The 17521-nt window shown below is 37.4% G+C and overlaps 1 protein-coding gene across 26 annotated transcripts in view; it reads left to right on the top strand.

Annotated features, from left to right (window-relative positions):
- Positions 1–17521, top strand: part of ATP13A4 (ATPase 13A4) — a 178098-nt gene that overhangs the window by 74748 nt on the left and 85829 nt on the right. For 24 of the 26 annotated variants that reach the window (XR_012518869.1, XM_074404722.1, XM_074404719.1 and 21 more), the window contains 6 exons: positions 2940–3086; positions 8100–8170; positions 8259–8339; positions 9626–9695; positions 11432–11566; positions 17389–17458. Coding sequence is in view for 25 of the 26 variants with exons in the window: in XM_074404722.1 (XP_074260823.1) it covers positions 2940–3086; positions 8100–8170; positions 8259–8339; positions 9626–9695; positions 11432–11566; positions 17389–17458 (574 nt within the window). In the remaining variant the exon portion in view is untranslated. Of the gene's footprint in view, positions 1–2939; positions 3087–8099; positions 8171–8258; positions 8340–9625; positions 9696–9734; positions 11116–11431; positions 11567–17388; positions 17459–17521 lie in introns of those variants that run through there. The other 2 variants (XM_074404734.1, XM_074404733.1) reach the window with 2 other exon arrangements.

The following is a 17521-nucleotide window of genomic DNA, read 5'->3' as shown; positions in this document are numbered from 1 at the left end:
TAGTATACAAGAGAGAAGTCAGTGTCACTCCACTACTCTAAGCAAAAGGGTCATCTAGCTACCCCATCATTTTTATCTACAGAATTCTACTTTGTTTCATACAGAATTCTGAGTTATTGGGCTTAGGAATGAATGGGGATGACAGACAGTGAGCTTAAAAGCAAATATACCCAAGCACCTTTGATTTAGTAATGTTATGAGCTATAAGAAGATGTGGGTGTATAGATGAATGTCAGTTTTTAGTGCACACCTAGACTAAGGCACACAGTTGGTGCACTGGATTAATATGGCCTTTGAGAATGGACACTTTGCTTTTCCCTTTTTAGGCACTACAGTCTGCAAGTGTGTTTGTTGCCACACAGGGCTAGGGAGTGACAGCTTGATTTTGGGAATTAGATTCTATGCTGCCAGGAAAGCAGAGATTGTGAGAAACTGGATACTATTTGTTACTTGGTACAGAATTCGAGGTGATTTTTACATGCAACCCATAGACACCATGAGACAACTTGTTGAAAAAAAGAGGAAGGAACCAAGATTTGGAATGGAAAGATCTGGACTCAGGTCTCAGTTTTATTCCTACTACTATTTCAGACTGGCTTGAGCAATTCTTAGCCTTGCTGGTGGTCAGTTTTCTCATCTGCAAAATGGAAATAATTATAATACCAACTTTGGAGAATCGTAAGCCTAAAATAAGATAACATGACAATTTATTTACAAACTGCTAAGTAGTCATATGAAAAGTAGTTAATATTATTGTAATTCACTGGAGATGGTTAATAGCAGCTGTCTTCCTAATTGTCCTCACTTGGCGGCCAGAGGTCTCTGGTTTAGATGGCTGTTTTATAATTTGTGTTCCTATTTACCAACAAATTATACATTTTTTTAACCAAATTTTTCATTGAAACTGTGTTCTTTGGAAGTCTCAGTTCAGGCTGGACATAAAAATGGCAGTCCAATCAAATTATATTTTTAAGAAAAATGTAGAGTAAAGTGGAAGGTAAGAGGGGACTCTGCAGAAGGCAAGCAAGAGTGTGGTGGGGGCTGTTAAGTTCCTGCTCTAATAGTTATCAATTATGTCTTTGTTTCCATGCCAATTAAATAGGAGAATAATAAACTGTAACGATTCCATAGGATTTTTGATGATAAATGAAATAATACATATGTGCCATTACGTGCTTAGAACATAGTATGAAATAAATATTAATTATTTATAATTAGAAATGGAAAGTTATCATTTAAAAAACCTTTTAAGGAAGTCAGAAGCAAGGCTATGTAATGCTGAACTATGTCAAGGTTTGTTCAAGAGAGTTGGTTGCCTACTCCATACCTAGACATGTCTACCAGTTCAGTGGCCTAGGCATTGAAAATGTAGCTATCTTCCACCATTCTTAGGCTCACCATTCTTAACTCCATACAATTTGATTTGAATTAATTTAGTCATTTTTTTTTTTTAATTCATAGGGTAGCGGCCAATTTCACTGGCTTTTAAAATCAATTAATTAATGTTCCAATTTCTATTAAGGTTATTTCCCCCTTTTGTAGGCTTCTTCCTCCTCTCCTCTCTCTCGCTCTCTCTCTCTCTCACGCACACACACAAACACACACACACACACACACACACGCACACACAGAGAATCTGTGCCAAGCCTGGCTGAAACACAGACATGCGTCATATGCATTTCCTACCCACAATTCAAGAGGAGTGGTAAGGTGCATAGGCAAAGAGTAAAATGCAGTAAGAATCTCAAGTATCTTGACAATTTAGAAGAGAGATCACCCAGAGGAATTAGGGAGGTTCTCAGGGCATGGACTCTGAGCTGGACTCTGAAGGATGGTAGAATCAGCCATGTAAAGACTTAAGGAGAAGAGAGAATATGTACTACAGGCTAAGGAAGGCGAAGGAGCAAAGGCATAGAGATTGGCTTCTCTTGAGGAGGACCAATATAACAGATTAGCTACAATGATTATATCTTCCCATCTGTGCCATTTGCAGAGTCAACTAAGCCACTCTTCATAGCCAAAATGGGTGTGGTGTTGGAGACAATTCTCGGCTCTGACCTACATTTCGTAAGCATCAAATTGTTCCCTGGTTTAACTCCTTTTGCTATACCTCTTAAATCCTGAGGTTTCTTAGTCATCTGAGTGGGTTTTACGCTTAGTATTTACCCACTCAGATAATAACCACTGTCATTATCAAATCAGTCTCTAAGGGACCATTGTGGTATCTGTTTCTCCATCCTGTGCTTCTCCCTCTAATTTTACTTTGTGATGAAGTAATCAGTAAACTGCAAAGGGAAGTAATTTTAATTCAGGTCATGCAGTAAGGTTCCTTCTTCAACCCCACCTGTGCTAACATCTTGGCAATTACCTTGGGCAGGTTTAGTCCATGGATTCAGTCTTTTTCAGAGGAGGTCTCAGTGCTCCACATGCATGAGTAGATACGGAACAATAAAACCTGGTCCCTAAATTCCAGGTAGTCTAGAAGAACTATGAGAATACAGGCAAAAAGTGAGGGACAGTTAACATTTTTTGAAGTTAAGAAAGTGACAGTTTTTCTTCCCCCTGGTGGAAGGGTGTTGATGAGGCTGTTCTGTAAAAGGTTGAATTTTAGTTAAGCCTCGAAAGATGGGGATGGTCATCAGGCCATGGGCTAAAAGGTGACGCAGTGAACTAGTCTTACCTGGGGATGCGCCTCCCGACTCTCAAGCTTTGTTATGTGTCGGTGCCTCATCTTCATATCAGGTTCCTCAATCAATGATGACAGGTCTTTTTCCCTCATGGTTCTATATCCATCATCTTTCAGAGACAAACCATTCTGCCAAGAATGTTCAGTAACTCCAAACGCTTACAGAATTACATTAAAATGATGTTTTTCAGGTTGCATTTTAGCCTGATGACCTCTCTTAACTTCATGGGGGTTTTGATGTCTATTTCCTCAGGATGAATTTCAAATTTACTCTTGGAAAAAGGTAATGTGGATCTACCTGTCAGCATTAAACAGCGCATTTGGTCTCACTCCTGACCACCCTCTCATTACAGATGAGGAGTATATCATAAATAGAGCTATAAGAAAGCCAGATCTAAAGGTAAGTAAACTTATGGCTACTGCTGATGCCAGAGAGATTTAATCTTTTTGCCCCTCAAGTATAAAGTTAAATGTAGCTCCTCCATGGTGCCGATCCTCATTTGATAGTATATATTTCAAACTTGAACTTTGGAGCCAGATAGAGCTGAGTTCAAATCACAGCTTCATCCTTCTAAACAGTGAAACCATTGATCTTAACTCTGCTGAGCCTGTTTTCTCATCTACAAAAAGGATAATAATAATGTCTACTTTTAATATTATTTGATAAAATTCAATAAATTTACAAATACAAAAATTAATGTAGTTCCAGGTATATAGTAGATGCTCAATACATACTTGCTCTATTTCCTTTTACTTTTTTTAGAGTAGGAACTCACTATGTTGCCCAGGCTGGATGGAGTGCAGTGGCTATTCACAGGCACATGATTATGATACACTGCAGCCTCAAACCTCCTGGGTTCAAGTGATCCTCCTGCCTCATCCTCCCTAGTAGCTGGGATTACAGGCATGTACCACCCAGCCCAGCTCTTACATATTAGCTCTTAAAAGTATCATGCAATCTTACAATCTGTGTAATAGGGTTAATTTTATAGTAAAGATAATCACCCAGGAATATCCCAGGAGGTTTGCTTGTGTCTGCAAAAATGACTTTATTTGAATTCTTGTCATTCAAATGTATTTAGGTTGCTCCCTCTTCATCCTATTAAATTAGTTCTGCTTGGATTATGACTAGCTAACACTCACGTTGAAAACATTGTATAAGAATATTTTCTCTTACATTTATGTGAGTGTAGTCAGCTGTTTAAATTAGTTTTATGAGCTCAAGGTCAGTTATTTAAAATAATATAAGTAAATGATGAGCAATTTTCCTATTGTCATTGTCATTTGTTATCACCCAGTTGTCTTCTTTTTTTCTTTTTTTTGGGGCGGGGGGGAGGGATGGGGGGGGATGTTTCACTCTTATTGCCCAGGCTGGGGAACTATCTCTGCTCATTGCAACCTTCACTCCCAGCTTCAAGCAATTCTTCTGCCTCAGCTTCCCAAGTAGCTGGGATTACAGGCAGCCGACACCATGCCTGGCTAATTTTTGTGTTTTTAGTGGAGACGGGGTTTCACCATGTTGGCCAGGCTGATCTCAAACACCTGACCTCAGGCGATCCTCCAGCCTTGGCCTCCCAAAGTGCTGGGATTACAGGCATGAGCCACTGCACCCCACCCACCCAGTTGTCTTAACTGCCCAAATGAGCAAAAACAAAGGAGGTCAAGTACCTCCACATAATAGTTTACCTAATCTGTTAGGTGTCCGTTCACCTGGAAAAGTAAGCTTCCCAGATCAGCCTGTGTTCTCAGTTTTATTGCCCTGAAATTCTAGCATCTTTAGTAGCATCAAATAAATAAGTGGACAGATAAATGAAGAAATGGCCAAGTGGACACACAGAATTGCAGGAGGGGTAGGGGTCTTGAAATGGAAAGGAGTGATATCCAGGTGTAGTATCTTTATTTACCAGCTATGGCATAGGCAGTTTGGTGTTATTGCCTCTCTGGTCTTGAGTCTCTTATTTACAAAATAAAAGTAATAACTCTTCTTTGCCTTTCTCAAGGCTGCTATGCACATACAATGAGAAGGTGGATATTAAGGTGATTTGTGAACTGCAATGAGCTATGCTAGTAATATGGGACAAAACTTTCATTAAAGTCAGAGGAGTGGTCATGGGCACAGCCTTGATGACAATAACAAGATTACCGAGGTGATAACCATTTAGGGCCATTTAAAGGGGGGGTCCGCAACCTCTGGGCCACCAATTGGTACCCTGTCCATCGCCTGTTAGGAACCAGGCCACACAGCGGGAGGTAAGCTTCGGACAAGCTGGAGCATTACCGCCTGAGTTCTGCCTCCTGTCAGATCAGCAGCAGCATTAGATTCTCATAGGAGTGAAATCCCTAATGTTGTGAACTGTGCACTTGAGGAATCTAGGTTAGAGTGCTCCTTATGAGAATCTAACTAATGCCTGATGGTCTGAAACCATCACTCCATCCCCAACATTCATGGAAAAATTGTCTTCCACAAAACTGGTCTCTGGTGCCAGAAAGGTTGGAGATTGCTGGTTTAAAGGAAGTCTGAAGACTACAGCAAAGAACCATGTCAGGTTTGGGAACACAGGCTAAGAGGAGATGCTAAGGACCATCTTGTAAGATTGCATGCTGAGCTAACACCCAGTGCTTACCCTGTTGAACAGGATGCTCTTATAACATGTTCTAACAAGAAATTACAAGCAGAAAGCCCAGGGAGAGGAAATCTTCCTGATTCATGGGCAGAAAGATGAAATTCACCCCGCAGTTTCCTAATTGCTGTTTTCTGGTCTGAATTTCCAGGAAATGGGCAAATAAACCTCATCTCTTGCAAATATTGTGCTTAACATTCTCTTACCAGTTTCCAGAGACTCTGAGAGTGATGGGGAAAGCAGATAAACTCCTGGCAGAGATGTTTCCTCCTGGGGGAATCTCAAATATGCTTAAAAGGTCCAGGATGAAGCCATTCTTCTCACTCTGTAAGAAGAATGGCTTAAGAAATTGTTAGAAGATAATGGAATTTTCTATTTTTTGTCCTGAGGTAAAAATCAGTAACCTCTTTATTTCTCATTATTGCTGCTTTCATCTACAGATGTTTCAAGTCTATTATGTTTTATACATTTTTCAACCTCAGTTTGTGGTTTCTCCCTCGGTAAGAGATTCTCTAACTGAGCAGGGGCCTCACATTGGAACCACAATATGTGCTTTAAAATTTTTCTAACACAGATTTTTGCATTTATATAACTAATAAGTAGGCAACCATCACTTTCTAAAGCTTGAATCCTGAAGTCAAGGGATTTTCAAATTTTCTTTTGGGACTAGCTTGAATATGATATCCCTTAAGAGACTGAATTTTGGAGCCAGATGGGCTGGAGTTCAAAGTCCTGGCAAGTTACTCAATCAAAATGAACTTCAGGTACAAAGTGAAGAGGAAAATAATATCTGCCCTATCACAGGATGATGGAGAAGACGAAACATAATGTGTGAAAAGTCCTGACATGCTCAATAAATAGTAGCTGTGATCACAATCCTGCTCTGTTTGCAAAACTGCAGAGAATACTAAAGAGAAAAGTAAATTGTGAAGCAAGATGCTTGAGATTCCAACATGTGTCATAATGGCTAACACACCCTAGAGCCTGTCATTTAAAAATATTTCCTTTGCAGATTGTGAAATCTGCAAATTAGAGAGAGATTGTATGTCATTCCCATGGTCCATTTCACTCTCAACTGGAAATAAGATATACTTTTAAAAGCATTATGTTTCAACCAACCTTACTGAGATAAAGACATTCTGTAAAATAAAAGATAGCATTTTATACCCTACTTGGTAACTTTGAATGTCTGTCTGTGGGTGCGTGTGTTGTGTGTGTATGTGTGTATCCACATCAGTACATGTACATATACCTATTGCTTAGGGTTAGCATTCATTTTTAGTAGCCTAGATCTTGGAGCTTAGGGATTTAAACTACATTTATATTGATAGATAATAACTTGTTACTGACATTTTGTTAATTATTTTTTAGTTGTTCTGTAGATCCTTTCTTCCTCTCTTCCTCCTATCTAACTGCAACTTTGTACCATCAACAAACTTTCCCCATCTCATTATCCCCATCCCATTCCTTCCTTTGTATTTAAGTGATTTATTCTAGTAGTATGTTTTGATTCCTTGCTTTTTATTTTTAGTATCAATGTCTCTTCTATAGGTTACTCGGCAAATCTATTGTCTGTGAGATAACATCCCAAATACCTCATTCTAACATTTGAGGCTGCTCATACTGAAGCAGCTATGGGTAAATACCCCAGGTTCATCATCTTGTGCCAAGAAAATTTAGGACACGGACACACACGAGGAGTTTAGGAACAGAGGTTTAATAGGCAAAAGAGAAAGAAAGAAAAAAAGAAAAAGGAAAGCAGCTCTCTCTCTAGCGAGAGAGAGGACTTCTGTTAGGAAAGACCGGCCATCGGGGATGTGCCAAATTATATAGTCCAGCTTGAGGAGGCGATGTCTGATTTACAGAGGGCTCACAGATTGGTTCCATCAGGTATGACATTTACATAGCACGTGGGGATGCTGGCCGCCTCACCCTTATCTTATTATGCAAATGAACTTTCCCTTCAGCTGCTGCCATCCTGTCCATTCCTTACTGTACATGTGGCTGGCAGAGAAGGGAAGCTGGAGTCACCCTTTTGAACATGATTTTGAGCATCTATGTCTGAAGCTCAATTTTAGAGGCTGCTCTTTGTTAGAAAGGAAAATGATTAGGGGCTGCTTTTCATTAAAAGGAAAACCTTACTGAGGACCTCTGTACCCTCATTATCTGCCTAAGTAATTTTTTCTTAACTCCTCTATCAATACTTTGGTTTCAGTTTATCTTTCTAGCTTCATTCTTCATTCTACAAATGGGCATGCTCACTTGCCTTCTTCCCCCAAACTAACTTGTGAACAATCTCTTTAAAATAGTTTCTTTTTTTTCCTCATCTGAGTAAAAGTCTCTCACTCCTTCAACACTGTAGCTCATACATTGTGTCCTTCCTGATGCCTTCCATCATCTTCCCTCTCTTTATGTCTACAGCATTTCAAGATGGTATTTTTTATTACGTTTTTATTTTTTTTTTACATGTACATATTGGACTGTATGTCTTTTTCTTGGAATTTTCTTCCGTCTTAGTTTACAAAGTAGTAGAATGCAGAGACTAAGTTTTATTCATGTATTTTTTTCTGTATAGTAGGTCCATGATACATGTTGATTGAATGATGACTTCTAATAAAGAATGCCGTTTGTACGATAGAAAAGCAAAGGATAAGTTAGAAAAGGATAAAATCTTAAATAAGTATGTTGGAGTTTTATCTTTGCTCTTTAAACAAATGCTTCTTTAGTCACTGAGTTGCTATTTATTCTCTGATACTCAAACTAGAGGCTTTCTTAGTACTTTTCTTTTGCAGGTGAGATGCATAAAAGTGCAGAAAATAAGATATGTTTGGAACTACTTAGAAGGACAGTTCCAGAAAATTGGGTAAGTTGTTTTAGCAAGTACAAAGAAGAAAAATGTTATCTCAAAAGTATTATTGCTAAATATGTTCTTTTCATTATTATTATTTTAGCTCTTTGGAAGACTGGCTCAGTTCTGCCAAGATACATCAAAAATTTGGATCAGGCTTAACAAGAGAAGAACAAGATATTAGGTACCATGCATATTATTGCCTATAGTAGTTCAAAAGGATTAGTATCAGTTAGCCAAAATAGATCAGTAAATGGTTATGTTAATGGATTAATATCAGAAAATATCATAATGTCACTGGGCTGGAGTGCAGTGTCACAGTCTGGGCTCACTGCAACCTCTGCCTTCCGGGTTCAAGTTTCAAGCAATTCTCTTGCCTCAGCTTCCTGAGTAACTGGGATTACAGGCATGTGCCGCCATGCCCAGCTTTTTTTTTTCCCCTGTATTTTTAGTAGAGATGGGGTTTCACCATGTTGGCAAGGATGATCTTGATCTCCTGACCTCGTGATCTGCCTACCTTGCCCTCCCAAAGTGCTGGACTTACAGGCATAAGCTACCACGCCCATCTGAGAAGGACTCTTTAAAGACCTTGCTCTTCTATGTTTCTGTGATGGACATGCTTCCTCCTTCCCCTTTTCTAGTACTTCAAAGAGCTGTAGAGCCCAGCAGAATCAGCATCACCTGAGAGCTTGTTAGAACTGCAGGATTTTAGACCACTTTTCATCTCATTGAATTGGAATCTTCATTTTAGCAATATCACCAAGTGAGCTATATAAACATTCCAGTTTGAGAAGTACTGCTGTCATGTATTTGACCAAGTGATTTAATCTGAGCATCAAGGTAGAAGACGCAGAGAAAGCAGTGTTTTCAACAGTAACGTAATTCATAAAATGCCTGTCCTTTGCATAATCAGAGAAACACATCTCTGGGTTTTAGAGAGACTGAATTAAAAAGCTGAATAATTATGTGTGTAGAACTATTTTTGACATCACAGAACCTTTGCACTCACATTAAAATACATTCTGAAACTTCCCAGAACTTCTAAATAGGGGCAGGAAAGCAGGAACAGCGTGTCCTTATCAATGAAGGTATTTTCTCTTAACTACCCCGCTGTCTTATAGTAATAAAACTGGAACTGAGGAGAGGCAGAGTTGGGAATATGCCAACTTTGAAACTACTTGAATAAGACGATATGTAATATTAAATACCCCGATTACTATTTAGAAAAATATTTAGAAGTTGGGAAGAGTATAGTTCTAGAAACAATATGATCATATTTACTGTTTTTGCACCTGGGAACCCTTCCCTCCCATTATTCTGAGAAGGCTGGGAATGGTATGTAGCAAGGGAGGCTTATGTTGGTCCCACAAGTGAGAAAGTGACCATTGAATAGACCTTTTTCTGAATAGGTGAGGAGTGAGTTTAATTTTTATTATTTGTGACTGATTGATCTGTGATTTGTTTCTACAGGAGGTTAATATGTGGGCCTAATACTATCGATGTTGAAGTCACACCAATTTGGAAACTGCTCATCAAAGAGGTAATTTCTCCAGTATTTTCTCTTGGTGTTGGATAGAAAATAATGAAGTTTGGCTCTAGCGAAACAATCAGAAGTACTGCTTGTTAATAAGTAGTTGTAATATAGAAGGTGCTTTGAAAGTATGTCAAGTATATTTTCTTTATATCTCTTGCTTATTCTTTTTCTTCCAGTGGCTCTTTTGCACATTGTCTTATGTAATATAGGGTGTGAAACTCATTGTACATATTTACCATTTAATGACTGCATGAATACAATGTTTCTTTTCTTTTTTAATACGATGCTGCTTAGCTTGTTTTAACTTTGTGAAACTCAAATTTTTTTTTAAGCCAATCCTTTTGTTAGGTAGTAGGTGCAATTTCCTTGGTGCCAAAATTTGTAGGAAGAAAAAAAATTTATTTATTTAACCTTATTAGTACTATTGATCTCAAGTTATAAGATGAAATTTTTCTCTTGGACTCTATCACTGGGCTCTTCATTTTTTCATTTCAGTGATTCTTATCAAACCATAGCCCTCTAGCTGTACTCTGGTTTCCCTGTGCTCTATCTCCACTCCTCCTTGCCTTAAAAAAAGCTTACTAAACTTAAGGTACTTTTAAAATATTTCCAGCAAGCCGTCAAGCATGAAAGAAAGCAAAACAAACCAATAGGGAATGTTTCTGTGTTCGGCTTCTCTAACCAGCAGAAAGGATTACCATTCCTGTATTAGACAGAGAGAAAACAACTACAGGGAATTTAAGTCAAGGCACAACATGTTTTTGACCAAAGCAGAATTCCACCTGTTGAGGTTAACAGCCACACAATCCCACAGTGTTCTAGATGCTCGATTATAGCCTACTGCTTTCAGCACAGCTCTCTACTTTTGAGAACATGCAGTCTTCAACTCACCCATTAATGTAAGGTTCTTTAAAGGCTTCAAATATGGCAGGTGTTTTATCATAGAAATTAAAAAGTATCTTAACTTTGTAGACCTCAACTAATACTTCACCTTTCTGAAGGCCAGTAAGTGTAAACAGGAGATGACAACATCTACTTTAAAAATAACTATTTTGATGGTCAGCATGTCAATACATGAGACCCTACTTTGTAAATGATAAAGTGCAACAGTGATTAAAAGTAAGTGCTCTGGGGGGACGGATGTGGTGGCTCACGCCTGTAATCCCAGCACTTTGGGAACCTGAGGCGGACAGACCACAAAGTCAAGAGATTGAGACCATCCTGGCCAAAATGGTGAAACCCTGTCTCTATTAAGTGTACAAAAATTAGTTGGGCATAGTAGCATGCTCCTGTAGTTCCAGCTACTCGGAAGGCTGAGGCAGGAGAATGGCTTGAACCTGGGAGGCAAAGGTTGCAGTGAGCCGACATCATGCCACTGCACTCCAGCCTGGAGACAGATCGAGACTCCATCTTAAAAGGAAAAAAAGTAAGTGCTCTGGTGTCATATTGCCTGGGTTTAAGTCTTGGGTCTGTGGCAATCATAGTCACATGAGTTTGGACATGTTTCTCAAGATCTAAGGTTGAGTTTCTTTATCATTACAAGGGAGATAAGTAACAGCTTCTGGTTAATAAGTTAACTGTGGGAATAAAATGAGAAAATTCAGGTACAGGTGCTTAGAACAGTATCTGGCACATGTCAATTGCTGGATAAATATAATAAGAATATTGTGTGGGATGATGTATGTCATGAGCGTGAAGCCTAAAAATCTCTCTTGTCTTCCTGTTTTCATGTCTGCCAACAGGTTTTAAATCCGTTTTATATATTTCAACTCTTCAGTGTCTGTCTGTGGTTTAGTGAAGACTATAAGGAATATGCTTTTGCCATCATAATCATGTCCATCATTTCCATAGCTTTGACAGTATATGATCTCAGACAGGTGAGTTTTTCTATTAATTCTATGGTCTCAGCAAGGGAGGGATAGTGACTTTATTAAAAATTTGTGAGGAAGGAGAATCAGGAAATAGTCACTTTCTACTCCATAGTAAATGAGACCAAGTTTGTAAGTAACTAGCACAGTAACCAGTGTTCAACAGTTTAGTCCTTTCCCTTTCCTCCCATTCCAATCCTTAACCTTTCAACTTGTTTTTCTTCTCTCTTTAGTTTACTCAAGCCTAATTAGCCAGAACAACATGCAAAGGTTTATGAATTGTGAATATGTGAAAAAATGTATGTAGAGAATTCTGATGGGACTTGAAGATGGTGGAAGAGAGATGGAAACTGGAGGAGTTTGTTTAATGTGAACTCCTGTGCCATTTATGTTGGTGCTCATTTGTCAAGGCCCCAATTCAAATCCTAGATTCTTTATGCCTACACCAGTTTTCTAGATACTTTTGGAAAATAATTCCATAGAACAGATTGGTTGGTTGCACTATAAATCCTTGAATGGCAACCTCATCTGGACAAGCCTTCTGGTCATCTCTAATCAAGGTCCTCTACCATTCTCTGAAATTAAGGTTTCAAACCATCTCTGTTTTCTGGTGTCTGAGATGCCCATCTTCTCATATTCCACTTTTCCTTTAATTCAGCAGACATAACTTATTTCACAAAGAAGATGGAAGCCATAAGACAGGAAATTGCCCAACTACTCCCCACTTTCCAAGTGCCAAATGACTCATCTCTGCAGCCTCCTCCTGCCCTGACCTCTCATTCCAGTGGAGGAAGTGTCCTCTGCCTGTGCCTGAGAGACCATCCTTTCCCACCTTCTTGGGGTGCTTACGTAGTCCATGAATGACTCCTCTCTTCTCTCCTCAAGAGCCTTCCCAACAGCATTTAACATTTTTAAGTTTTCCCAACTTAAAAACAAAACTCAAACAAACAAAATGATTTCTTCTCTTGAACATGCTTCTGGATTCAGCTACTACTATATTACTCTTCTTCCATTCACATGAACACTTCTAGAGTCTTTGTGTCTGTTACCTTTACTTACTCATCTTCCTCTTACTTTTCACTCATGCCGACATGCCTTCCTCCCTTGTGACTCCATTAGAATATATCTTGTTAAGGTCGCCACTATGATCCCAAAGCCCATAGATCCCTTTAAAATTTAAAAAGTCTTTTTAAAAGTTGTTTCCTTTCCTTAATAGAAGGGGCAATATGTGGCTATGATAAAAATAAAACTCAAACAGAACAAAAGAGTGTGAATAAAAATTAAGGATCCCTCTTCTTGGGAAAGCTTCCCGGTGTTCAGATCCTCTTTCAAGATGCATCCATTAGGACCATAGTTTCTATATATTCTTAGCAATATTAAATGCATATACATTAATTTGACAGAATGAATATATGCAATGTACACTGTTCTGCACTTGAATTTTTACCTATTCTATCCGAAATATCTTTCTGCATCTGCAACAAATACATTTTCTCTAGATGTACCATAAATTTTAGCCAGTCCAATGTTGATACATATTTGATTATTGCTAGTTTTTTGCTACTAAAACAATGTTGCAAGAGCATCCTTGCACATATATCATCTCATACATCTAGATATACATATACATATGCACACATATTACATATGTCTGTAACAAGTACATACGTTTATAAATACCTGTATTGAAATAGAGATAGAAAATTTCTGCATTTGAAATTAATTAGTCATAAGCTAGGTACGCTATTTTAATGCAGGTTGTCAAAATGCCTCTTAAAAAAGTAATAATGACCAGATGTGGTGGCTCACACCTGTAATCCCAGAACTCTGGGAGGCCGAAGTGAAAGGATAGCTTGGACCCAGGAGTTCAAGACTAGTCTAAGCAACATAGTGAGACCACATCTCTCTATGTATAAAAAAGCAATACCAGTTTATATTCCTTACAACAGTAGATAAGTGTTTTTCTTGTCTTTGCCAATATGAATGAAAATATAATTCAATAACTTTAATTGCATGTTTTCCATTATGAGTTGAGCATTTCTTCACACTTTAAGCCATTTGTATTTCTTTTACTGTGAGCTCTTTGTGTCCTTTATTAATTTTTATTGGGTTCTTGGTGTTTTGCTTGCTAATGTTGTGGTCCCCCTGCAGTGGATATATATATATATATTTTTCCCAGTACAGATTTTGCCAAACCTCTTAGTTGGATCTGACAGTTAACTGCTCTATTGTTTCTGAAGTGCTATTTTCCTTGGCATCAGTGACAACACACTCTCCATCCTCTCCAGTTGCTCTTTTCCATTCTTTTTTGATAGCTTATCCTCCTCTGTCTGGCTTTTTAAAAAAATGAGTGTTTCAAAGTCAAAACAACATGAAAATGCATATAATGTAAAGAATCCATTTTTCTTTCCCACTCCACTTGGCCAACTGCTTTCATTAGTATCTTGTGTAATCTTCCAAAAAAGTTTTTAGGCAAATGAAGCGAATACAAGAATACATATTTCTTTTTTTCTTATGTAAGTGGTCGTATAATTACATTATTTTCTAACGTGTTTAAAAAATTACTATTGATATGTCTTGAAGATCTTTCATGTAAGTACATAAAGGATTCTTCATTATTTTTATAGCAGTACATGCCATGACTTCTAAAGGCATATGCTAATTCAAATTTGTATATATCTCTTAAATCCAGATATCTCTATTCAGTTCTGGGCTTATATTGTCAATTAGGAACAACCTAATTGATATCCCCACTTTAATATAAAAATTATCATAAATTCAACACTTTCAACATAAAATTCAAGAACTCTTCTCCTCAAATCTGCAGTTAGGTTTATCTGATTTGGTAACAGATACTATTGACCATTCTGTTGCACAAGCCAGAAATCTAGTTGCCAACCTTGAAACTTTCTTTCTTCTTCCCCTTCAATTACACAGAAAGTCCTTTGATTTTTCCCTCCTAAATATCCCTTGCATCGTTCACTTTTTTCCACCCTACCACTATCATGGTTCACGATAGCATCGTTTTCTACGTTGCAGTCACCTCCCATCTGGCCTCCACACATCATTCTTGCAGAACATGATTATTTACATGCTTTTATCACTAAAATGCTTCAAAATATTTCTATTGCTCTTACAATCAACTTCTAAATCTCATGACAGACTTTAAAGCTTTACCTCGAGGCTCTCAAACATTTTAGTTTCTAGAACTCTTTAAACTATCACTGAGGACCTCTAAGAGATTTTTATCTTGTAGGTTATATCTATTGATATTTAGTAAATTAAGAATGAAAACTCAGAATCATAAAATATTTATTAATTTAAAATAATAGTAACATAACATTTATATATAAATATATAAAGACAACTATTTTCTGAAATAAAAATAATTTAGTGAGGAGAATGGCATTATTTTACAATTTTGTAAATCTTAATAGAAGACAATTGAATTTTTTTTTTCCGCTTATAAACAACAAAATTTATTTCTTACTGTTATGGAGAGTGGAAAGTTCAAGGTCAAGACACCAACAGATTCAGTGTCTGGTGAGGGCTCTCTTCTCGGTTCAGGGATGTCACCTTCTTACTGCATTCTCATATAGTGAGAGAGACAAGCAGTCCCTCTTGGCCTCTTTTATAAGGGCACTAAAATTATTCATGACCTAATTATCTTCCCAAGGCGCATCCTCCTAATATCATCAACTCGGGAGTTAGTATTTCAATGTATGAATTTTGGCTCACATTCAGACCACAGCAGTCTTTTAAAAAATTTGTATGTCTTATAAATTTGTTTAAGTTCTTTGTAGATTCTGGTTATTAGCCCTTTGTCATATAGGTAGATTGCAAAAATTTTTTCCCATTCTGTTGGTTGCCGATTCACTCTAATGATAGTTTCTTTTGCTGTGCAGAAGCTCTTAAGTTTAATTAGATCCCATTCTCAGCAAGCTAACATAAGAACAAAAAACCAAACGGTGCATGTTCTCACTCATAAGTGGGTGTTGAACAGTGAGAACATGTGGACACAGGGAGGGAAACATCACACACTGGGGCCTGTCGGGGGGTAGGGGGATTAGGGGAGGGATAGCAGGAGGTGGGGGGATTGGGGAGGGATAACATTAGGAGAAACACCTAATGTAGATAGCAGGGGATGGATGCAGGAAACCACCTTGGCATATGTATACCTATGTAACAAACCTGCATGTACTGCACATGTACCCTACAACTTAAAGTATAATAATAGTAAAAAAGAAAAAAATTATATATCAATTGATTTTAATACTTTGATAATTGTATTTCTTACAATTGGATTTTCATAACTGCTTCTGCATTTAGTCTATTGTGATATTAAACACCACTCAGCCTCTGGACATCTCCACTGTACACTTGTGTGAGAAGAAGATTCTAAAAGGCAATAAACATCTTAGTGCTATTATGAAAAAAGCATAGTTTCTCAGCCCCTGTGGGACATTCCTGAAAACCTTCAGGAATCCTCAAGCCACTCTCTAAGGACTGCTTTTCCACGTGTATGTGTAACTGCTGTTTTTACTTATTTTTCCTGCCTTAATTCACGCTCCATCACCCTCCTCCTGCCTTAATTCCATCTTCCTTGCTTTCTGCCCTCCAGATGCAGTAGGCTTTTTGTTTCCTGAAACATACTCTTTTTTTCTAACCTCAGAACATTTTGACATGTCACCTGGAATTGTCCATTTTTAAAAATCTCTATAATTTGCCCTTATCCCTTGATTAAATCACTCCTACTCAGATCTTAGGTTCAATGTCTCTTCTTCAGGGGAGATTTCTCCTAATTGATTCCCTTTGCTATATACTGTATGATCCAAAAGTACTTTAATTTTTCTTCTTATTTCTGATTGTCATATATTTACATATGCAATTATTTGATTAAACCTATTTTTCTCCGCAGGTTTAAATTTCTTGGTGTCTTAACATATTTTAACCATATCTCTTTTGTTCATTTTATTGAAATTTTGTTTAAATTTCTTGGTGTCTTAACATATCTTAACCATATTTCTTTTGTTCATTTTATTCCTGAAATATTAAAGTTTGATCAATACATGTTTGTTGATTAATGCACACATGAATAAAAGAATGAGTTACTCAAAAGCAGAACACCCTGTCTTTTTGACATTGGCTTATTCTGTTAATCATTTTTAGAACATATTTATCAGATTTGCAAATAATTTGAAGCTGGGGAATTTAGAAAGCATCTTAAATGACAAAATCGGGATGAAAAAATGAACCCACTAAATGATTGGGACTTTCAACCCCCAGAAGCAAGTAGGAGGTCTTTCACACAATGGTTTCACAATAATGTGGAATCAAATATAATTGTGTTTTGTTTGTTTCTTTTATTGATTCAGTCTCAGTATTCTGTATATTTCATGTATCAGAACAACAAATATCATGAGGAAGTAGCAGGAACCACCTAACTCTTTATAAAGTTATAGATTAGGAACTTTGATGTGAGATTGCTGAAAGCTGAAATAATGCTTAGTTCTTTGAGCTATTTAGGTATAAACACGTATCTTGAATAAGACTTGTTTTTGATGTTACTTATCTAAAGAACTAAACACAAATTTGTGGTTTTCAAAACTCTTCTGAGTGGAAAGAGCATGCTAGGAAATTCCTTTCTGCTGAAGAAAACATACTTGTTGCTGCGTGAAGAGCACTGGGAGTTGGATGCTTTTTCAATTAAATAATGAACTACTCAGTCCTTTGCTTTTAGCCAGTACAATCCATTCAACTGGTAATAAGACAGTGCTGTATAAACCTATGCTCAAATAGATAAGACCTTTCCATTTTCCCTTCTTTTTCAGCAATCTGTAAAACTCCACCATCTAGTGGAGTCACATAATAGCATTACGGTCTCTGTATGTGGGAGAAAAGGTAAGTTCCATTATTTTAGATCTATGTGCTATTTATATGAAATCAGAAAAGAATTTAAATTTA

This window comes from Saimiri boliviensis, chromosome 8 (genome assembly GCF_048565385.1).
Source record: "Saimiri boliviensis isolate mSaiBol1 chromosome 8, mSaiBol1.pri, whole genome shotgun sequence".
Lineage (NCBI taxonomy): Eukaryota > Metazoa > Chordata > Mammalia > Primates > Cebidae > Saimiri > Saimiri boliviensis.
This window is presented reverse-complemented; position numbering and strand designations above follow the sequence as displayed.